Below are 24,173 nucleotides of genomic sequence, written 5' to 3' on the forward strand. Positions count from 1 at the left end.
CAATTGGAAAGTTGACAGAGACCGATATCCTTTCATTGCCCTCATATTGTCAAGTGTAAGTAAGAAACCCAAACCCAGCCAGTTGCAATTGTCTTCCATGACTTCGAACCTTGAAAAGACTATGTATAAATAGATGAAAATATCAAGTAATGCCCTAGTGTCAAGCATGGTTGCTTAGCTTTTGTCAATCCCCTGTCAACAAATTCTCCCTGTGGTTTAAGGAGACATTGTTTTAGAGAACCTACCTAAAGTAGTAAGAACAGAAAACAAAATCAGTATTATGTACAGTAGAAATAAAGACACAAGATCTCCTTTATTTGTTGATGGCATGATGACTATCTAGAAACACCGAGAAACTTTATTACAAAGTTTTAGTGTAAACTAGAGAATTGGGTAAAAGAGCTGAATACAAGTTGTATAAGGAAAAATCAAGAGCTTTTAAAATATCATTAATAAATTTTAAAATGAAAAATAAAAAACTTCCTCATTCATAATTAATCAATATAATACATAGGAACAAGTTTTTAGCAACAAATTAGAATCTATAAAAGAAAAGCACAACATCTTTTTAAAAGATATAAAATGTGACTTCAGTAAGTGGACATACCATCCTGGCTAGAAATGCTTAGTATCTCAAAAATATAAATTTGAACCAAATTAATATAACTAAAAGTCACAACCTATTTTTTTTTCTCAAGTGAGGACAAAGGTGTAAAACTTCTAGAGATTAATATCTCCCCCATTCCATGGCTTGTCTTTTTATTCTCTTAGCAATGTCTTTCAAAGAGCAGAAGCTCTGGGATCCCTGGGTGGCTCAGTCAGTTAAGCAGCTGCCTTCTGCCCGGGTCATGATCCCAGGGTCCTGGAATCGAGTCCTACCTTGGGCTCCTTGCTCAGCAGGGACCCTGCTTCTCTCTCTGCCTCTGCCTGCCCCTCTGCCTACTTGTGTTCTCTCTCTGACAAAAAAATAAATAAATAAAATCTTAAAAAAAAAAGAGAGAGAAGTTCTTACTTTTGATAAAGTCCAAAGTCCAGTATTTTCTTGAATGAATAGTACATTTGATGTCAGACCTTAGAAGTCTTCACTTGACCAAGATCACAAAGCTTTTCTACTATGTATTCTATAAATGCTGTAATACTAGGTTTTACGGGTAAGTCTATTAACCATTATGAACAGATACTTAAATACAGTGTGAAACATAGATTGCATAGGATTATCCAAGTATCCTAGCACCTTTTGTTAAGAAGACTACCCTCCCTCCAGTGAATTGTTTTGCGCTGTTGTTGAAAGTCCGGTATCAGTTGTGAGAACCTACATCTAAACACCCTACTGAGTTTCACTGGTCTATTTATCTGGTTTTATGCCAACTGTATGTGTACATATACATATACATATGTATATATACACAGACAGTCTTGGTTAGTGCAGTTTTATAAAAAACCTTAAAGACAGAATCCTTCTTTTTCAAGTTTTTTGGCTATTCTAAGTCTTTCCCATTTCCAAAGGAATTTTAGAATCAGGTTGTCAATTTAAAAGAAAAAAAAAAGCCTGCTCAATTTATGTATCAATTTGGGAAGAATTAACTTTTTAACAATATTGAGCCTTTTGATATGAACACAGTATATTTCCCTGTTTATTTAGGCCTTCTTTAAGTTTTCTCATCACCATTTTATAGTTTTTATATTTTTAAAGATTTTATTTATTTATTTGACAGACAGAGATCGCAGGTAGGGAGAGAGGCCGGCGGGGTAGGGGGGAAGCAGGCTCCCCGTGGAGCAGAGAGCCCGATGGGGGGCTCGATCCCAGGACCCTGAGATCATGACCTGAGCCGAAGACAGAAGCTTAACCCACTGAGCCACCCAGGGGCCCTTTTGTCAGTTCTATATCTAAGAATTTCATATTTTTGATACTATGTTTAAGTAGTATTTTAAATTCAATTTCTGATTGTTGCTAGTATGTAAAAAATACAATAAACTTGTGTGTACTGATCATTTATTCTACAACTTTATTGAAATAACATATTAGTTTTAATGACTGTAGAATTTTTGTCTATTTATGATCATGTTATCTGCAAACAAAAACAGATTCACTTCAACCTTTCTAATCTGGGAGGCTTTTATTGATTTTTCTTCTTTCTTACACTGTTTTAGAACCTCCAGTATCACACTGAGTAGAAACAGTGAGAGGAAACATTGTTCGTGATCTGGTGGAGAATACATTCTTATTTTTGCTATTAAGTATGATGTTAGTTCTGGGTTTTTCATAGATGTCCTGTAACAGGGTTGAGGAAATTCAGTTCTATTTCAAGATTGCCGAAAGGTTTTGCCAAGAATGAATATCAGATTTTATCAAATGCTTTTTCTTCATCTATGGAGACCATCTATGGAGACAATCATAGTTTTTCATTTTTAGTCTAAAACCATGGTAATTTCATTGATTTTGGGGGGGGTCATCAATTTTTTTTAATGTTACCGAAACCTGGGATAAGTCTTTGTTTTTAGATTCATAAATGCCTAGGATTTTTATGACCTACTGATAAATTTCATTATCATTATGAAATAATCCGCTTTATTCTTTACTCTAAAGTCTACTTTGATATTAATATAGCCACTCCAGACTTCTTTTGATTAGTATTAGCATATATATCTCTTTAATATTTTAAATTTTAACCTGAATATGTTTTTATATTTAAAGTGAGCATCTTAATAGGCAACATATAGTTATGTACTGTTTTTTAATCTGATATGACAACCTCTGAATTTTATTTGGTGTGGTTAAACCATTTACATTTAATGTGATTACTGTTATTTTGAGTTTAAACCTACCACATTGCTATTTGTTTTTTATTTGTCCAATCTATTCTTTGTTTCCTTTTTCTTCTTTTTGTGCCTTTGGATTACTGAAATATTTTTATGATTCCATTTTATCTCCTTTGTTGGCTTATTAGCTGTAATTCTGTATTTTGTTATTTTAATGGTTGCTTTAGGATTTTTCATAAACATCTTTAACTTATCACAGTTTACCTTCAAGGGCTACTATATCACTTGTACAGAATAAGAACTCATAATAATATACTTCTATTTCTCTCCTCCAAGCCCTTGTGTTATAATCATATCTTTTACTTCCATATATGTTATAAATATAGCAATATCTTATTTTCACTTTATTTTTTAAAAAGATTTTATTTATTTATCTGTCAGAGAGAGAATACAAGCAGGGGGAGTGGCAGGCAGAGGGAGAAGCAGGCTCCCCACTGAGCAAGGAGCTGGATGTGAGACTCGATCTCAGGAACCTGGGATCATGACCTGAGCTCACGACAGCCACTTAACCGACTGAGCTACCCAGGCGTCCCTTATTTTCACTTTAAACAGTTGATTTTCTTTTAAAGAGACTTTGAAAATAAGAAAACAGATCTTTTATATTTACCCAGGTAGTTCCCATTCCCAAGGCTCTTAATTCCTTTATGTAGATCCCAGATTTCCATCTGATATCATTTTCCTTCTACGTGAAGCATATCTTTCTTTCTTTCAATATTATTTATTTATTTACTTATTTGACAGAGAGAGAGAGAGAGAGAGAGAGCGAGCACAAGCAGGCAGAACAGCAGGCAGAGGGAGAGGGAGAATCAGGTTCCCCACTGAGCAGAGAGCCCAACATGGGCTTAAACCCAGGTCCCTGAGATCATGACCCAAGCAGAAGGCAGACACTTAACTGACTCAGCCACCCAGGCCCCTCAAAGCATTTCTTTCAACATTTCTTATAGTGCAGTCTGCTAGTGATGAATTCTCTCAGCTTTCATGTGTCTGAAGAAGTTTTCATGTCACCTATGTTTTTGAAAGATATTTTCATGGGGTATAGAATTCTAAGTTGATGGTTTTATTCTTTCTGTACTCTAAAGATATTTCACTGTCATCTAGTGTACTTATTTTCTGCTCTGATTCTAATTTTTGTTCCTTTTTACATAGTGCATCATGTTCCCCCAGGTGACTTTTACATTTTCCTTGTTATCACCAGTTTTAAGGAATTTGATAAACACGAGCCTTTTGTTGTTTTCTTCATGTTTCCTGTGGATTGGTTTGATTGCGCTTGCACTATTCGAATTGGTGAAGTTATAATTTTCATTGAATTAAAAAAAAATTAATGATTTATTTATTCGACAGAGTGAGAGAGTACAACCAGGGAAGCTGCAAGCAGAAGGAGAAGCAGGCTCCCTGCTGAGTAGGGAGCCCAATGGGAGACTTGATCCCAGCACCCCAGGATCATGACCCAAGCTGAAGGCAGAATCTCAACTGACTGAGTCATCCAGGTGTTCCAAGTTTGAAAAATTTTGACCATTATTTCTTAAATATATTTTCTGTGTCATTCCCTTTGGTAAAATACTTGTAAATAAGGTTGTTTAAAAAATTTCCACAGCTCACTGAAGCTCTATTCCCCCCTTCTTTGGTATTTTTTAAAATTTTGGGGTTTTTTGGTTTTTTGTGTTTTTTTGAAAGATTTTATTTATTTATTTATTTGACAGACAGAGATCACAAGTAGGCAGAGAGGCAGGCAGAGAGAGAGGAGGAAGGAGGCTCCCCGCCCGAGCAGAGAACCCGATGCGGGGCTCGATCCCAGGACCCTGAGATCATGACCTGAGCTGAAGCTAGAGGCTTTAACCCACTGAGCCACCCAGACGCCCCTAAAATTTTGGTTTTATTGAGGTATAACTGACATATAAAATTGTAAGACATTTAAAGTATACATTGTGGTGATCTGATGTGCATATACATTGTGAAAGAGCCTCCACCATTGAGTCAGTTAACATATCCATCACCTCACATATTTATTTTTGTGTATGTGTGAGAACATTTCAGTTCTACTCTCTCAGCAAGTTTTATTCATCGCATTGTTATCAACTATAGTCACTGTGTTTTATATTTGATGCTCAGAACTTATTCATATTACAGCTGAAAGCTTGTATCCTTTTATAACCCTTTTTCTATTTCCCTTACCTGCCAGCCTCTGGCAACACCTCTCTACTCTCTGATTCTACGATACTGCCGCTTTCTTTCCTTTCCTTTTTTTCTTTCTTTTCTTTTCCTTCTTCCTTCCTTCTTTTCTTTTTTTTCTTTTTTTCCTTCCTTCCTTCCTTCCTTCTTTCCTTTTTTCTTTCTTTTTTAGATTTCACATGTAAGTGATTCATGGAATAATTGTCTTTCTCTGTCCGGCTTATTTCATTTAGCATAATGCCTTACAGGTCCATCCATGTTGCCACAGATGGCAGGATTTCCTTCTTTCTCACAGCAAAATAATATTCCAGTGTGTGTGTGTGTGTGTGTGTGTGTGTGTGTGTGTGTGTGCACGTGCGATATCTTGTTTATTCATCTTTCTGCTAATGAACACTTAGGTTGTTTCCGTATCTTGGCTATTTTGAATAATGCTGCGATGAACATGAGGGTGTATATAGAATGTTGGTAACTTATTTTCAGATATATACACCCAGGTGGGACTGCTGGATCATACAGTAGTTCTATTTTTTAAAAAAGATTTTATTTATTTTGAGAGAGAGAGAGAGAGAGAGGGTGTGTGAGCATGAGTCGGGGGAGGGACACAGGCAGAGAGAGAGAGAATCTGAAGCAGACTCCACACTGCGTGCAGAGCCTGACATGAGGCTCAGTATCACAACCCTTAGATCATGACCTCAGCCAAAATCAAGAGTCTGACACTTAAGGGACTGAACCATGCAGGCACACTGGGTAGTTCTATTTTTAATTTTTTGAGGAAACTCCAAATCATTTTCCATAGTGGTTGCAGCAATTTAATCTTTTTTCTTCCTGTGTTTCATTTTGTAGTTTCTATTGCTATGCTTTTAAGTTTGCTAATCTTTTCTTCTGCAATGCATAATGTGCCACTCCAGTGTGTTTTTCATTTCAAACATTATAGTTTTCACTTCTAAAAGTTCAATTTGGCTCTTTTTTGCATCATCTTTGTCTTTGCCTATCACGCTCAGTCTTTCCTTTTTTTATTTTCTTTTTTTAAAATGTCTTTTCAAAACTTTGACCATTTTAAAATTGAGTTATTTATATTTTTTATTAATGAGTTGTAAGTTTTCTTTGTATATTCTGGATACCAGACTCTTTTTTTTATTATTATTATGTTCAACTAGCCAACATATAGTACATCATTAGTTTCTGATGTAGTGTTTAATGATTCATTCTTTTTTAGCTTCTTGAACGTATGGAATACAATTATAATAACAACTATTCTTATCTAGTAATTCTATCATCTGTGTCATTTTGTGTTGGTTTTGATATACTTTTTTTCTCATCTGGGTCATATTTTTCTGCTTCTTTGTATGTCTGGTACTTTTGATGGAATGCCACAAATTTTTAATTTTTTCTTGTTATGTGTTGGTTGTTATTTTTTATTATTATAAATATAATTGAGCTTTCTTCTGGGATGTAGTTAAGTTCCAACTTTTACTTTTTGGTTGTATTAAATGAGACTGAAGCAGCATTTAGTCTAGGGCTAGTTTAGCCCACTACTGAGACTGGACCCTTTTGAGTACTCTTCCCAATACCTCATGAATCATGAAGTTTTGTACTCCAGCCCGTGGGAACAGGAACTACCCCAGTCAGAGGGAGTGGCGGGGGCCAGTAGTTCTCCGATGGGGGCAATTCTTCTCCACAAAGGATATTTGGCAGTGTCTGGAGACACTTTTGGTTTTCACAACTCAGAAGGAGGGTTGTTGCTGCTGACATCTAGTTGGGAAAAGCCAGGATGTCTTTAAACATCCTATAACACAGCCTCTAAAGAAAGACATATCTGTCCCAAAATAGTGTTGAGGTTGAGAAACCCTGCCTAATACTCCTGCATGACTTTTCCCTGGGCTTCAGGTAGTTTCTTCACATGCATGTTCTGATCAACACTCTGAGAGTTCAGGGGGACCCTCATCAGTTCTTGGGTGTTTCTCTGTGTAGCATCTTCCTCTCTGGAGCTCTGCCCTGAGAACTCTAGTCATCTTGGTCTCTCAGCCTTACAACTCTGTTTCCTTAGCTCCAGAAGACTGCTGGGCTTTATCTGAACTCCCAAACCAATCCTGAGCTGCGGTCTGGAAGCTCTCCAGGCGGTAAGTTGGAACAATCTTAGGGGTCTCCTCATTTGTTTCTCTTCTTTACCAAATGCTTATTCTACATGGCTTGTTGTTCAATGTCTTGGAAGCCATTTTTTCTTATATTTTGTCTGGTTTTAGTTGACAGAAGTTTTTCCCAGGCATAAAGAAATATCATATCTCTGTTACTCTGTTTTGTTTTGAAGCAGAAGCCGTGCCTTTGACATTTTTGAGATTCAGGTAGAATTAAATCTAGCTAGCTGTTCCAAAGCAGAATCTTTCTCAAGAGTGTTTGGTATTTTCAAATAAGTTGTCAATCTTCAAAAAAAAAAAAAAAGAAATTTTCATATAAGAATCCAGATTTCCAGCTATTCTTGAAACATCTTTTCTTGAACAATCTCAGGTCAACTTGTTGGAAGTCTAACTTTTAGCAATCGAGGCATTGAGGATGAGTTGTTGGGGTAAGACCTGGGCTGCACTTCTTTTTCATTGCCCCAGGTTCACTCTCCATTCTTCTCCATCCCTTCCTGTGTCCAGGAGGTTGATCTCTATGACTTCATCAGAAGACTTCCTGACTCTCTTGCTTCTCAGTGGTGTCAGCCTATCAGAAACATGGGCAGGGGATAGGGTGGGAGGAGGCAGAATGAGAGTCTGGCTTCCTCTTTGCTAGCTTACTACAGGTTGGCCAAGTCCTTCTTTCTTTCCTTCTTTCTTTTTTTTAAAACATTTTATTCATTTATTTGACAGAGAGAGATCACAAGTAGGCAGAGAGGTAGGCAGAGAGGCAGGCAGAGCAGGGGGAAGCAGGCTTCCTGCTGAGCAGAGAGCCCAATGCGGGGCTTGATCCCAGGACCCTGAGACCATGACCTGAGCCAAAGGCAGAGGCTTAACCCACTGAGCCACCCAGGTGCCCCCAAGTCCTTCTTTCAAAGGCTGCAGCTTTTGGCAAATGGCCTTACCCACACTGTTCTCTCTGTGTTCCAGTGACCCTACCTAAGTACAAGGGGGCTAGGAAACATAGAGAAACCAGTGGGATATTTAGTGGGTATTATTGCCCTGACTATAAAGACTCCTACAGGAACATTTCTTCCTCAGTGCCAAGCTAAGTTCTTTTTGCTGAAAGGGACAGAGTAGCGGGAAGGAGTTATTTATGGTATCCACCTCCAGATTAAGATTTAATTGTATTCCTAGAGACTCTCTTCTGTTTCTATTCTTTCAGAAGAGTGTTTCATCAGTATGACGAGGATCATCTCCCTCAGTCTAGTCTACTTACACAATCTGTTTTGACAGCTCTGGGCAGAAGAGTCCCTAAAGGAAATATTAGATATCACCATATCATTCTATTCTAATCATATTCTATATTCTGTAGTCATAGTTTAATGATATTTTGCTCTGGAGCACAAATACACACTCCCGCATACAAGCATGCATATGCATTTTTGTACACTACTTCAATTCATTTTCTCTGTGCTTTTCCAAAGAAGCTATGTGGTCTCTATCTACTGCCTACTAAATATTTAGTGATGAATGCAATCAGTTGATTCATTAGATCAACAATCACTTTTTTCTTTTTTTTTTTATACACAAGAAAAAGCTGGAATCCTGGAAGAAGTCAAATGTTAAAGAATGTTCCTTGATTTTAGATTTATAAAGTAAGGATAACTGCCTGCCAAGGTTAAGAATACCAGCAAATATGTAGGACACAAGACATATGTTCTGTGGATTCACTACCGCAGAGCAGAGTATAGGTCAAAGCGCTAGAAAAAATAGACATCACTTCATGACACGCTTGGGTTTTATTTTTTTTAAAGATTTATTTGTTTGCGGGGCGCCTGGGTGGCTCAGTGGGTTAAAGCCTCTGCTTTCGGCTCAGGTCATGATCTCAGGGTCCTAGGATCGAGCCCCACACTGGGCTCTCTGCTCAGCAGGGAGCCTGCTTCCTCCCTTCTTTCTATGCCTGCCCCTCTGCCTACTTGTGATCTGTCTGTCAAATAAATAAATAAAATCTTTAAAAAAAAAAAAGATTTATTTGTTTGTTTGAGAGAGAGAGAGAGAGAGCACGGGCAGGAGGGGGAAGTTGGGGAGGAAGAGAGAGAGACAATCTCAAGCAGACGCCACACAGCATGGAGCCTAATGCGGGACTTGATCCCATGACCCTGAGACCATGACCTGAGCCAGCCAAGAGTCGATGCTTAACCGACTGTGCCACCCACGTGCCTCTTAGAAAAAATAAAGAAGCAGAAAGATTCATTATTAATTATTGATCCATTTTGATCTCAGAATCTTATTCATTCCCTGAAAAGCAACAAAACACTAATAAAAATTATGCTTTAGAATGTAATGTTTTCATGACTATTTTACAGGCCTCTGAAATGTTTGGTTTAAAACATAAGGTCCAACTCATGGTATGTTGCAGAGCTCAAGCAGTCCTCGGGGGCCATGGCCTGCCTGGGAGCATTGTGGCTCTCAGCTCTGCCTCTGCGTGATGGGATGGATGGTACCAGAGCCGTGTCCAAGGTGCCTCCCAGCTCCCTGGTTCAGTGACTCCGGGAATGCTGATTGGTTTGGGGACTCAGGAAGAAGTCCTACTTAACAGAAAGCCGGGTTCTCGGGATGTTAAAACTGGACATAACAAAAGAAATGGGGACAATCACAGATAGAGAGATAGAGTCTTCCCGGTGGCCTGTGGAATAGGCTCCAATGCTGTATCTGTGATGGGGAGGGGGTAGGATCCTAGCCACAGCATCTACACATCAAAATCTACCTTTGATATTTTTAGGATCACCATGATATTCTCAGTCACCAATTCCATCTCAGTTTCAGAAGTCTGGGGCTGTGAATTGGCGGTAGTACCCTGGCAGTCCCACGGGCTCTCCCCAACTCTTCCCTTCCTTAGATCTCCTCGAAACCTTCCTTTCACTCCAAACTAAGTCGTAGAAACCACTTCTCTTTACTTGGTGTGTATGAAATCATCACCTTCCTAGAACAACCATCATGTTATCTGAGAGTCCTTTTCATCACTTATGATCTGCCTATGAGGCTTCACCTTGTCAATTCTTAAAATACACCTTTAAGGGGATTAGGAGACGGATAATTTGCCCTGGGAGCCCAAAAGCAAATATCGCTTTGTTATGAACAGGTTTCATGTGATTCCTTAGCAATTTGTGTGTAGCAAACTCTTCCAATAAATGTTTATCATCTGCTAAATCTTACCAATTCATGCACTTTGTCCATTTTCTCATTCAATTTTCTATGTCCCGTGTTTCCCGAGAGCCATAGCTCTTTTCTTGTGATGATACATAAAGGCCGGAGACCTTGGCTTTTTGGTTTACTTCATTTATCACATTCAAAGTGTCATTGAGAATCACTATCCTGAAGAGATCCTTGCAACCCCACGTTCATTGCAATATCATTTGCAGTAGCTCAAACGTAGAAATAACCTAAGTGTAACTGATAGATGAATGGATAATAAAAACTGGCATATATATTCCTGCCTTCTGTGACAACATGAGTCAACCTAGAGGGTATTATCTTAAGTGAAATAAATCAGACAAAGACCAACACTGTATGATCTCACTTACATGTGGAATGTAAACAAGCCAAACTCATAGAAATATAGAATATATAAAATGATGTTTGCCAGGCACTGGTGGCAGGTGCCTAAGGAAAATGGGGAGATGTTGGCCAAAGGGTGGAATATTATAAAGGGTCCAGTTATGAGTGAGTTCTGAGGATCTAATGTATGGAAAAATGGTGACCATAGTTAAAGATACTATATTACATACTTGAAGGTTGCTGAGAGAGTAGATCTTAAATGTCCTCAGCACACACAAAACAAGTGGTTATTACATGATGTGACGGAAGTGTTAACTTAGTGTGGTAATCATTTCACAATATATACCTGTCTTAAGTCATCAGGTTGTAGCCCGTAAACTTACACAGTATTATATGTCCATTGTATCCCAAAAGATGGGAAAAATATATGTTACAAAAACTGTCATTGATTCAACTTTCTCTTGTATATGGAATTGGTAATAATAGATGTACTGAAATTCATTTCCTTTGTGAAACCCTTAGTGAAATAATGGATCTAGTGGACAATCATTGGTGGACAACCGCATGCCCCAAGGAGAGATAAGCCAGACACCACCAGACTCCTGATGGACTATTACTACCTGTGAAATATTGTTGCCATAAAGTAGAACTTGAATCAGATCAAGTCTTCATATATAATTAGCAAGTAACTGGAAATACAAGGGCCAGGGGATCCTGTTGTCACCAGGGGGATGCAATCAGCAAAGTCCAGAACCTGGACAATGAGACAGAATGAATGCTCAGACTTCTGCAATATATTGAATAGAAAAATAAGACAGGAGAACAAGGGGAAGATGCCCTGACTGAGAGAATTAAGTGACACATCAACCATATGTGTGGGACTTGTTTGGATCCTGACTCAGACAAGCGAACTGTCGAAAATGAACAAGCCAGAAGGATAACAGCAAAAACTTTGCGATAATAATGGAAACATGCTTGGATATTTCATGATAATAAGAAATTATTGTTAATTCTGTAGGTGTGATTAATTATAAATCTGTGTGTGTGTGTGTGTGTATGGTTTTTTTTTTTTTTTTTTTTGAAGAATCTTTATGCTTAGAACCAAGTATGGAAATAATTGTGGGTTAGATGTCAGGGTTTCTGGGATTTGTGAATGAGGTGGGGATTATAGGAGGAAACAAGAGCAGCCATTAGTTGGTGGTTGTTGTAGCTGGAAGACAGATAAATGAGGGTCCATTGCTCTTTACTTTGGTGTATGTTTGAAAATTTCAGTTATATTTGAATTAATAAAGAATCTTTCATTTGCCAACGCATTTGAGTTTGCCATCATATATCATGTATAAGATCAGTAATTAATAATGCCTACCAACACTTGGAGCTACACAACAGCTTACAAAGCAATTCTTTTATAATCTCGTTTCTTCCTTCAGGGTACTACTGGGCGTGGTCGGTGTTGTTCAAATCCCCACTTCTCAGAAATGAATGAATCTCAAGGAAGCCCAGAGCAACTGCTGCCTTGAAGCCACGGTCCAGAACTAGAACGTAGAGTCTTAGAAATTCCACATTCTGAGCTCCTCCCCCCACACCAAGAAGCTTTAGAAGGGAAGAATAGGAGTGGGATAAAGAAAAGAATTGTTTACAGAGCGCTCCAGGACCTGGCAAAACGGCGACTTGGGGAGTGGAAGGAAGCCCGGTGCGGCTGGGCAGATACTCGCCGTGGCCACCAGATGGCGAAGGCTGCTCGCCGCCCAGGGGAGAACAGCGCCCGCAACTGCGCTGAAACTGCCCTGAGACCCGAAGGCCAAGGGCAAGGTGCTCCGACAGTGCGCGGAAAGCTGAGCCGAGGCCAAAGTTACAGAAGTTGGTGTGCGAGTCCTGCCGCCTCCGCAGGCTTATAGAAGCAAGTTTAGGGCTTTCCCCGGAGGTGGGGAGTGGAGGGTGCACGCCCTGCTGCCTAGAATAAGCAGTAACTCGCGCTTCGGGGTTGGTCAGGGATCCTTCAGAATCCCGGGCACTTTGGGGGCCATCGCTGGGGGCCTGCCCCGTATGTGGCGCAGCTGAATCCTTCCCCTGGGGAGCTCGACGCTCTTCTTCCGCGAAGCGCAAAGGATTCCTAGGGCCGAAGGAAAAAAGGGCAAACGGACCTCCAGGAGAAAAAGTTTACTTTTCCTTTAAGCCGTAACAAGGGGAAATTCGGTGGCCCTCAAAGGTCAGCGTCCCCATCATGTTAAAAAAAAAAAAAAAAAAAAAAGCCCATAACTTCAGGCGGTATTCAGGTTCGGGCGGGCGAGAACTCCAAGTGTGTGCGTTGGGCCCAGGCCTCGTCCTCTTAGCCAGACCAGGATAGGCGCGGGTGGGCAGATTGCACGGGATCGAGTCCACACGAAAGCCTAAACCTGAAGGATGGGGGACGGAGGAGATGGAGATTTCATAGAAGGGGACTCAGTCGCGCTCACCAACAGTTCTGCAAATTGTCTTTTAAAAGTGCCTCCTGGTGACGCCGAAATCTCCACGGGGTGAAAGCCAAACTTTTGGAGTCGGCGTGCAGCGTCGTGGGGGGGACATCTCGGCGCTAACGCGGAAAAAAAGGAAGGATGCAGCCAGCATCCAGGAGAATGGAAAACGAGTGGTTCTAATTTCTGTCCCTACTGGAGGCTCCATTTCGATTAAAATCAAGGGGCATGCGATAATGTTTTTACTCCGGTGCGTTTCCGTGAGACCTGAAAATTTTTTTTTTCAAAATCGCATCATCACCCCCCTCCACCCCCGAACACACATACACACACACACTTGTTTGGATCAGAAGGAAGGAAGAGACTGCAGAGGAAGGGGGAAACTGTGAGTCTGCCTTTTTTACCTCCAGGTTTAAAGCTAATCAAAGGTGTCTGGAGAAGGCGGCTAGGACCAAAAGGTGATTTGGAGCTTGAAACTCTCCATTACGAAGCTGGGAGATGCTTTGCGGCGGACTCCAAGCGGGCTCCAAACCCCGGCCCTAGTTCACAGTTTGGCGCGCTACTCTGCAGCTTCCCCCATCAAGTACCTCTTTTCATACTCCTCCTGCCTTCCCCAGTGGGCGGCTCCCCCACTCCCTAGGACGGCTACCCCAGCTCCCAGCAATTCGCCGCTTCAGCACCCAGAAGGAGGAATCCTGGAACCGAGGGGAGCGAACTTGTGCCGGGGCGCGGTGGGGAGCGGAGGAAGGCCCCGCCCGGAGTTCTTCCCAAAACAGAGAAGACGTCCAGGGGCTACGCGGGGGCTGTTTGGTTGTTGTCGTTGTTGTTTTTCGTTTGCCTTAAAAAAAGAAAAAAGGAAACTCGAACAACCAAAAAATGGTTATGTAAAGGACAGCGTGGAAAATGGCAAACAGCATCTCCAGCTCAGAGTCGGGTCCTTTTTGCACTTAGTTTTCCTCGGGGCTTTCGTTGCGGTTTACTCGCTTTACGGGGTGCTTTTGTTTGGAGCAGGAATGAAGGTGAAGCGAACCCCGGCGGAGCAGCAGACCCCCAAGCCGGGGTCTCCACCCTGCACCGGGAACGGGTGCAAACGCGGGGACCCCGGCAGAGAATGTAAACAAACGGGGCGCCGAGCCCTTGATCTTTATTTAAATAGAGGCTTGTTTATCGGTGTCATCCTAGGAGGATTAATTAGACACATCTCTTCACAATTTGGTGTCTGACACTCCATCTTAGGAATGCCTTATCACAAGGTGTTAATTGGGGCCACTCAGCCACTTACGTTTCTATTAAACACTGTGAGGGACTTTTCACAAGTACCGGTTCTTTTTACTGTACGGTGCAAAAATATACAGGACTCGAAATAGACTGGGGCCAGAGTCTGCTTTATCCCGGCGGTGATCAGCATTTTGGGGCTTTCTAGAGGGCAGAGCACTGTTTCGGAATTCCGTCGCAGCTCCCAGTACGTTATGGTCCCCGGGAGGGGACGGGGGTGCTGACCAAATTAGGGGGGCTGCTAGTCCTCCCTCCAGAGTCTGAATCTGTCATCCATAATAAATATACATAAACCAGATTTCAAGCTTTCGCTTCTAGGGTCGTGAAATTCCGGGCGACTTTGGCAAAGCGTTTTGAACAGGCACCGTCATAGACGTGGGGCTAGAGTTCGGGCCCCCAAGGTCACGGGCGGCGCGGGAAGAACTCGGGCCCAGGGAATGGGAAACCGGGGAGAGGCTCCTGGCGGCCTTAATTGGGCGCGGAAGAGGAGGAGGTCCCGGCTGATTGCTCGCCTCCCAGCAGCTAATCCTCTTAGCAGCTGCATTTCCGCGCCACGCAGTTTAGCAAAATGACTCTGCCGGCCAGACCTTTACCCCGGGAGGGTCAGGAAGGGGCTGGAAAGGTTTGCAAGCTGGGCCAGAAGCCGTCTGCTGATAAGCCTGGCGGGACGTCTGGCAGGGGGACAAAGGGCCCTCTCCTGGGTTTAACTTTTCGGCGGGCCCAGGGCTCAGCCAGGGGATCGGGTGGCCTTCGCCCTCCTGGGGAACGAGAGTCAAATAAACGGAGCTAGACTCAGGGCAAACCGCTCCCCGGCCGCTGTTTGCAGAGTGGAGCTGCGCGGGACGACTTGGAATCCTCATTTGTAAGTGTCGCGCCCGCCCCTAGCCCGCGCCGCCGGCGCCGCAGCGTCCCCAGCGTTCCTGGCCGAGTTTGGCTGCCCGCAACGCTCCCCGGCCAGCAGCTACCGAGGCGAGCTGCCCGCGGGCGGCCGGTGCGCTTGGGAGCTCCGTGTTGAAAAAAGCCGCAGGCTGGAGCTGAGGCTGAGTTGTGGGCGGCCCGCTTCCCGCCGCACTGCAGGGACCAGTAACTCGTGGGCGCTCAAAGTGCCGCGGGGGTTCCCGGGGAGCCCACGTGGGTTCAGGGATGGGTGGCCCCCAGATAGCCTAGGAAAAAGCCCAGAGAACGAAGTGGTCACGGGCCGAGGCAGGGCCCGGACTCCAAGGGCCGGGGGCTGAGGTTTCCCAGGCCGGCTTAAGCCTAGCACAGGCAATTCTCCATCTCTGCAATCTCCCCTCTCCCCCACCCCCACCGGCCCAATACCCATTGTCCAGACTTCCCAGTGGGGTGAGGAAATAAACCCATTCATCTTCAAGAAAAAAAGAAGATAAACAAAAGCAACCCCACCCCCTCAAGACTACAGGTCCACTCACAGATTCTAGAGCCTGAGGGTGGGGGTTGGAAGGGGGTGGGGGGAGGTAGGGGGACCCAGTGTTCATGCTGGAGAAGGGTGGAGAGGGAAGCAAAATAAGATCTTTAACACAAAGATTACAACTCCAAGTACAGAAGACAGAGCTATACCTGTTCCCTTAATGAATCACATTTATTAAAAATGACTAAGACTGTACATAAAAACCCAAGATCTCTAAAAAGCCTATAGGAGCTGTGGCATCAGGTTTTCGTTTCTTCATATTACCGAGCTGGGTAGTGGGGATGGCAAAGAAAGAGGGTGAAATAGAGGAGTTTTCCTTACACAAGTTTCCTTACACAAGTTTCCTTACGTTTCAAGTTAGTACAGAGTAGCTGAACACATTCTTAACTATCTAAGAAATAAACAGAATATTCCTCAATATCCGGGATGATGAGAGAACCTATTCCGCACCCCCCAGCCCTGCTGTCAGGTGATCTGCGAATTCTTGACAAAGCCAAAGCACCAATTTTCATCATCTCAGACACAGAAGTAGACTATTTGTACAATATATCCCACAGTATTCTACAGTGTATCTAAGCACACACTAAACTGTACACTTTAAAATTCTCTTTTTTTCTTTTTTGGCGACTCCCTCGCCTGCCCTCTCCTGAGTCCTACCAGCCACCCCAGCCCGCAGCAGAGGCCTAGCCAGTGAAACAGTCCCAAACTAGGGCCAAACATGGCTTGCTTCAAAAGCCTAGGAGGAATCAAAGTCAGGTAAAGCCAGCACCATCACATAAGGTTTTTCTCACCTCCCAGGCCTAGCTATCTTTTGTCCCTAGCAGAAAGTAACAGCAAAAAGTCCCCTGTTGAAGCTTAAGGCCCAGCCCTTCTCCTCCAGAGGCAAAACACCTTGCCACTCTGGGATTCTCTTTGCTTACAGATTTACACATAGGAATGAGAACCAAAGCTTTCAACTCATTGGCTAGCGCTCAGCACTGGAATCTTCATAGCCTGATTCTCTGAACGTTTAGTGCCTCCAATAAATAAATCCAGAACCTTGAATAACCTTCAACTTTTAAAACGCTTTAAAGTCCTTCATTAATTTTATTTAAAAAAGAAAAAAAATGCGAGGCTTGTTTCCATTACCTGCAGCAATCAAAAAGCTTTGGCACCTTCTTTTAGAGGATTGCACAAAACGGGATGCATCGAGGTGCGATGCAAACGTCTTTTTGGCAAACCTAGGCAAAGAAGACAACAAAAAACACCACCAAGTCCATCTGCAAAAAGTTAGCTCATTCTGACGAAGTTAAAATAACTCTTTAGGGAGTTGTGTAAAAAGCATAATAGCCCCCCATGCCTTTTGAGGTGTCTTTACTGTACTCTTCAGCGTTAATGTCCTCACACTTTATGGAGGGAGAATTTTCATTACTAGAGGTGCTAGGAGACAGCCGCCGTCGCTTACAAGCACTGGTGTACACCCCCGAATCATTGGAATCCAGAGACTTGATGGAAGGGGGGGTTTCTATCCAAGAAGAGCTAATTTCTTCTTTGACTTTCTCCTTGGAGAGTTGATCTTCAGAGAACACAGGGGGGCTTGTTCTGGAGGTCCATGGGAGTCCAGCTGCCATCTTCCTCTGGTAAGAGCCTCGACCTCCCCACCCTGCCATGGCAGGGAAGGTTGGGTCAGGGTAATAGCCCAGGGCATGGGACGTCTGGAGGGGTAAGGATTTAATACCATATGGGAGCAAGGTGCTGGAAGTGTATTCAGACTCATAGGAACCGATGTCTAGTTTGTTGGTCCCAGGTTGCTGGACAGGCGTGACAAGCCACCGCTGGGGAGGGTTGGCCACCTCTTCGCTCTGTTGGGGTGAAAGGAGGCCGTTGGTCTGTGGCACGGTTCTCTCGCCATTATAATATCGGGCTTGAGGTAAAGTGTTGACAAAGGGCTCCGGGAAGAAGGACTGAACTCCGTACCGACCTCCAGGGACAATCTGATGGGATCTAGGAGAATCCGTGGGAGATGGAGTTAACCTGTCATTTTCTGAAGCGGTGTACATGCTACAATATAAAGAGAAACACTTAAAAAAAAAAAAACAAAAACCTAACGCTGTCCCCAAATAACCACCTCCCAGAAATCAAAAAGGCTCACATAGTGGGCTGTACTGGGCACGCTGATATGCTGGAGTGGAGGGAGAGAGGTAGGAGATGTCCTGGCCCATTTCAGCTGACACTTGGCTCATATGGAAAAAGTTTCCTCCCAAGCACTAAGGATTTAAACTATAGAAAAATCCACCTTCACAAGTCTTAGAACTTGAACAGCGTAACAGCTCTCCTCAGTGTCATGGAAGGAATGCTGGCTGTGGTGGTAGAAATCCCACTTGTAAATGGTCTTGGGGCCTTGCTGTTTAATGTTAGCTTTAGGTTTTTCTTATGTAAAAAAAAAATAATAATAATAAAAGAGGGGGAGTAATACCTATTCCTCAGAGGATAAAAAATTTGGATCAAATGAAAAGGAACGTATATAAATGCAGATTATGAAAATTTCAAATCTCCCCTCAAATGTTAAAAAAAAAATAGCTCTTCATTTTTCAGCCCTTAACATTGCTTTAGAAAGTAACAAAGCCCTTCTGTGAAAATTCTAAAGCAAGATTAGCCAAGGGAAAAAAAATGCAAAAATAAAAATAGGTGAAAATCCCCAACAAATGTGAAAGCTCGTTCTAGAATGTTTTCTCAGAAGTGTCTGGTGAGGTATGTCCTGTTCAAAGATGACCATGCAAATCTGAATAAAAGCTGCACTTACGAATCATAGTTGTCTCTGAAGCCTTTTGCAAAGGGGTTATGATCAATCTTTAATTGAGTTATCTAGAGAAGGGAGAAAAAGAGTCAGTCGTTGAGTGCTTTATCATGCTGGACCTAGCTGTAGAGTCTTGGGACACGTGTGACACTCACATCGGTGTTCTGGTAGGCTGTCACCGCAATGAACTGCGTTTCGGAGAAGGTAAAGGTCTGAGTCTTTGAGGGCTCGTTCAGGTCTTCCACGCCGTCCTCTGTCACCTCAACAATGTGCAGTCGTGGTTGGTACTTGTGTAAAGACTGCAACACTATCATCTGGAAATGGTAGAGAAAAAGAGCTGCCGAATACAAACAAAGTCTCTTAGAGGTAAATCTTGACAAACTACTTGTTTTGGAATGGGACCCCTGCTTGTTTCCCACTGACAGTTACCTTTTTCTAGAGCCATTTTTAAGATCTTATCATGGTTGCTTTTGAACCTTAAAACCTAGCTGGCTGGGTGTGCTTGTTTGACAAACACTCCTTCCTCTGTGTTTACTAAGTCCCCCAAAGACTTTAGTATTTCTTCTCCTAATAGTCAACTCACTGTTAACCGAAATCTATGGCAATGAGAGGTCAAAAGAAAAAAAAAAAGGTTAGAACTAGGTGAGCAAACAGGTAACAACTGCAGATATCACAAATACAGTGAAGAGTATGGAAACTTGTTAGGAAAAGAGATCTATGGCAAGAAGCCACCCCATCCTCTGTCACTCTACCTGGGTGTTGTTGTTATTTGCGCCTTTGTTATTGGTGAGTTTTAATTTCCCAAAGGAAATCTCCTGTCTCATCCAGTGGGAACCAGTATTAGGAGACTCTGGGTGAACATACATTTTGTTGCCTAAGAGAAAATGAAACAAAACACAAAACCCAAGCAGATAGGGCTGATTACACATGGACACAGGGGAGGGATGGATGTCTGTCACTTTTGGGCAAAGATTTAAGAGCTAGTCTTCAGGCACAAGTCTCCCCAGAGTTCACTCTCCACCTAGACTGCACTGACAGCCCTCCCAGGGCCCCTGTACTTCCGGCGCCTTCCTTGCTTGGACAAGGCAGTCATCTTAATGCCACCTCAAAATACATAAAAGGAGCCACCAGGAAATGTCTCTTGAAGGTCAATTTGGGGACCTTCTAAAGCCGGAAGGACAACAAAGGACAACAACGGATGCAAAATGATTGGGTTTTCAAGGGTAGACCCAGCCTTGGGGAAGGCTTTCTCAAGTGAAGGTTGGAGTGTCAGGAGCCCTTTCCACCTAGGAGAATTTAATAGGAAAGGTGGGGGAGGGTGGGGAGAGGTAGGGTCATGGTTAAAATACCAAAGTTTATATTCCTAGGCAAGAAATCCGACTTGGCAATTCTCCCCCTCTCTCCCTGATTCCAACCATCAACATCAAGGAACTCATACTAACACCTCTAGGCCCCAGATGAGGGGCAAGTGCTCGATTTAAATGTGAGTTTTCAGAATCAAGAGTTCACCACCCTCCCCTCCCTTCCTGGGCCTCCTCTCTCCTCACCCTGCATGTTATTGTCCGCTTTGCCGCAGGTCACCCACTTGCCCCCCTGGAATCGCCAGTGGTTGGGGTCCGCCAGCACCACCTCTACAAACACATTGTAGTGGGCCGTGGGATTGAGTCCATTTATGTTGAAGCTCAAGAAAGGAAACATGCGCCTGGGCAGGGGAACAGAAGCAGGATAAGCGATTTAAACCCAGATGCCGGAGAGCAGGCCCGCACCAGACCAGGTTTGCCCGCACCTTGGGGCCGGTAGGTTGGAGTGGGACATTGAAAAGCCTTCAGAAAGAACAGAATACCGGTCCAAAAAGTGGCCTTCCTTACTCTGAAAAATACTTGAGTTGTCAACTCCGGGAACATCTCTTTTCTGAAACAATTTGCTCCAAAGTCAGTATTTCCCAAATTGAAATGCCACTGCACCCTCTTCTCACTCAAGTCCTTAATTTTTCTTCCAGGACGTTAAAAATCATTCGTTTTTCTACGTTTAAGTACCGGAGAACAAACAACGTGCAGTTGTTTGCGTTTGAATTCTTAAATTGTACTGGTCAGGCTAAAAGTTCCCCTGAGCGCCCCTCTCCCAGCTCCCACCCTTCACTTTCCCCATTCGTACCCGCTGTTAGCAGTTGGATGGGTATCAGAACTTTCTCAAGTCCTGAACCCCACCTGGTCTGGCTCCAGGGCCTGCCTAACCAACTACCCGGACCAACCCACCCTCCAATGCCCATCTCCCCGAGACCCCCCGATGGAGACTCAGGCGCCAAAAACTGCGGGAGCCCATCTATTGCGCTCAGGAAGGCAACCTTTGCGTCTTTCCCCACCCGCGGCTCCTCTCGGGTATGCAGGGACCAGCTCGGTATGCAGAGCGGGCGGATCTACTAAATCCAGCTTTGTGGACAAGCCCCAATTTCCATTTCCGCCTCCTTCTCGCCAGTCCAGGTGAGGGTGACCGGAGGGGAGGGGGAACAGCTGTAACATTGGGACTGTGCACAAACCGGTGCGCGGACCGGGAGGGACACCGGATTGGAGATGCGCGCGGAAAAACACTTTTCAAGCAAATCGTGGAGAGAACGGGCCCAGCTCCCTCACCCTCGGCCTTCCCCACACAGTCATTCAACTGTCATTCACCTCGGGGCCCCTCCGCGCTGCGCTCACCTGCCCTGTTTTGTAATGATCATCTCGGTTTGGTGGCGGTGGAATTTGAGCCACAGAGGCCGGTTGCACAGGTAGACGTGGGCACGGAAGCCGGAACCAGGAACCCCAAGCCCCCCCAATCCTCCGCAGGACCCCGCAGCTGCCGCCCCAGGGTACGGCCCATAGAGCGGAGCCCCCTGGCTATACTGATAGGTCCCCGGGCCGCCTGCCCCGCCGCCGCCGCCGCCGCCCGCTCCGCTACTCGCGCCAGCTCCGGGGCCGTACTGTGCCCTCCCAGGTGGGCACACAGCCGCGGGGAAGCCGCCGGGGGGCAGCATGGAGCCGTAGGGGTAGCGCGCCCCGTTGGGAGTAGGGTAGACAGATCCGTGGGGCGCCCCGGCCGCCGCCTGGTAGGGAAAGAGCGAGCAGGGCGCGGCCAGCTCGGAGCCCTGAGGCCCGGGGGACTGGAGGTAGTAGCGCTCCGAGCTCAGGCTGTCCATGGAGTAGCGCGCGGTGGCGGCGGCGGCGGCGGCGGCGGCGGCCGCGGCGGCGGCGGCGGCTGAGGGCAGCTCCTCCTCCCCGCAGGGGGAGCCCTTGCGGCCGTCCGGGGGCCCGGGCTTGGCCACTGCCGCGGCGCTGGCGAAGGCGTCCCCGGCGTCGGCGTCACTGAGCATGGCCGCGGGGGCCCCCGCGCTGGCGGCTGTGGCTTCCCCGCTCCCAGTCTCGCACGAGAGGCTGCCAGGGAACTTCTTGGGCGCTTTGTCTAAGTCCAGCCTCTGAGGCGAGGGGGCCGCGCCAGGGAGGTGGCCTGCGCTCCCGCTGCCGCCGCCTCGCGCACTCTCCAGCGGGTAGAAGTGCGCGCCGGGCAGGTTCACCGAGCTCACCAAGAGCTGCTCCCCTAACTGCATGCTTTGCAAAGCGCAGACGGCAGCTGGCTGCTTCCTCTCCTCCCGCGGCCTTAATATAAAGGCAGGATGGGGGAGCCAGCGCCCTCTTCCGAGGGGAAGGTAACTTCCCCTTCCTCCGGTGCTGGGGCTACCCACCTGGCCGCACGCGGGCCGCTAAGGCGCGCACCGGCGCGCCCTGAACCCAGCGTCCTTTCCGCGAGGAAAGCGCACTGAGTTTGAAGGCAGGAGATGGCAATGGACCGAAAAGCACTCTTTTCCCTTCCCGTCCTTCTTGCCTCTCTGGACCCCCGTCCTCCTACGCACTCACACCCAGGAAGAAGAGGACTAGATCTCTGTCCCCATCCACCCACCAGCGCTGGCCTTTCTGCCCTTCTCGACTGCCAAAGCGTGGGTCAAGCTGACCACTTGGAAACTTGTGGGCTGTCATTGGTTGCTTTATATATGTGCGGCCAGGGAGGGGCTTCGCGGGCCCACAGCCCGGAGACTCTCCTATTGGCTGATGGAGGTGACACTAATTCAATTAGGCATTTACTAATTGGATCATGTCGACTGCGACTTTCTTTTCCTTTAGTCTTTTTTTTTTTTTTTGGAGACTCTGTCCCACTATGAGAATCAATCCTGGTGTCCGTATTTTGCTGGAGTTTAGGGGAAAAGGGTTTGGGGTCTCCGTAGCGGGGCCCAGTCCTGCCACAGAAGTCATCTCAGCAGTCTTGAGGGGAGGATGCGGGGGCGGGAGCAGGGTTTAGAGGCTGGCGCGGGAAAGGCTCTTCAAGCTGAAGGCTTGAAGGAAGGCACCGGTCCCTGAGGGTGGGGATCTGGGGAGAGTCGGAGAGAGGCCGAAGCGAGGTCTCTTTCCTCATCTGGGGGCTGTAGCTTCAGGCACACTTTCCTCTCGAAGGAGGAAGGCTCCCAGGCCTTCAACACACAGGAACCTCATTTTGTTCGGTCCCATTCATTTACTCATTGGGAAGGGTGCGCGACCTTGAGCTCGGCTTTTGGGATTCCGGGGTCGGCGGGAGCACATTGCCATCCTTGAGGACCAGCTTATGAGTCCCAAACCCTGGTGGGGTGAGGTACTGGGGACACCCTCACCCTCGCGCCAACACGCCTGCTTTCAGGAGGCAATCGCTTTTACTCTCCACGGTTTAAAATCCACCGCAGCTCAGTTTCCCTGCATCCCGGACCCCCTCCATCCCACACACCACCTTCAGTGGGGACTGGCACCAAGAAACAAAGGTTCTCCAGCAGCAGTGCGGTTGAGATTCCCTGCGCCTCTTCTCTGCGGCGCAACACAGAAGGTAGAATAATTAGTGAAATAATCAGTTTGATATTGAATTAAGCCCTTTTGCCCCAGCTGCCTGTTTCTCCCTTGCGTTTCCGCAGACCGTGGAGTCAAGAGCGGCGCCGTCTTATTTTATTGTTTTATTACCGAAAAGGAGGGAGGCACGTTTCATTGCGGATAAGGAGAAGCATGAATATTCGCTGTTAATAAGCAATTACAGACGCGGCTTGTAATCGCTCCGGGAGCGCATTTTCCGGCTGAGATGTTGGGACTCTGCTTCCCCAACCGAACACGATCACACGGGAAACTCTTAGCCCACAACAGATGAGGCGGCCGCAGGATTTTTTGAGCGCGCACACGCCAGTGCAGAATGGCTCGAAGCCTTCCAAGCCAGGTTCAAACCACAGCAGCACAAACCAACATCTGCACGTCTGGGTTAGAGAGAGCGAGACGGTCCGTAATACAGTCGGACGCTCCAGGAAATTTACCAGTTTTGGGGAGGTGATGAAAACCGGGGGCACAAGAAGGTCTTCAAGGTCAGGACACAGCCCGTGGGGAGGGAGCACATTCAGAGAGTGGGCCGGGGCGGTGGCCCCGCAGGTCCTGGGCAGAGCAGTCTAGGAACAGATCCCTGGAAAGCTGGCCCAGAGCGCACTCAGCCCAGCGCCCCTAGCATCTCGTCCAGCTAGTTGAGTTCGGGTTTGGCGTGGCTCTCTGCTCTGAGCACCC

The 24,173-nt window shown here is 45.5% G+C and overlaps 1 protein-coding gene across 3 annotated transcripts; it reads right to left on the reverse strand.

Moving 5' to 3' along the window:
* Positions 1–15,963: 15,963 nt before the first annotated feature.
* EOMES (eomesodermin) lies at positions 15,964–22,162 on the reverse strand (the record flags this gene model as incomplete). Of its 3 annotated transcripts, none has more annotated exons than XM_080819026.1 (6): positions 15,964–17,644; positions 18,586–18,647; positions 18,735–18,893; positions 19,332–19,453; positions 20,127–20,281; positions 21,276–22,162. In XM_080819026.1, the coding sequence occupies 6 exons, from the start codon at positions 22,160–22,162 to the stop codon at positions 17,572–17,574; spliced, it is 1,458 nt and encodes a 485-aa protein (XP_080675152.1). In that variant the 3' UTR covers positions 15,964–17,571. The 3 variants fall into 3 exon arrangements, with proteins under 3 accessions (XP_080675152.1, XP_080675151.1, XP_080675150.1); XM_080819025.1 differs by having other exon boundaries at positions 15,964–17,786; XM_080819024.1 differs by having other exon boundaries at positions 15,964–17,843.
* Positions 22,163–24,173: the final 2,011 nt, after the last annotated feature.

The sequence above is a fragment of the Martes martes genome, assembly GCF_963455335.1.
Source record: "Martes martes genome assembly, chromosome: 1".
In the NCBI taxonomy this organism is placed as follows: domain Eukaryota; kingdom Metazoa; phylum Chordata; class Mammalia; order Carnivora; family Mustelidae; genus Martes; species Martes martes.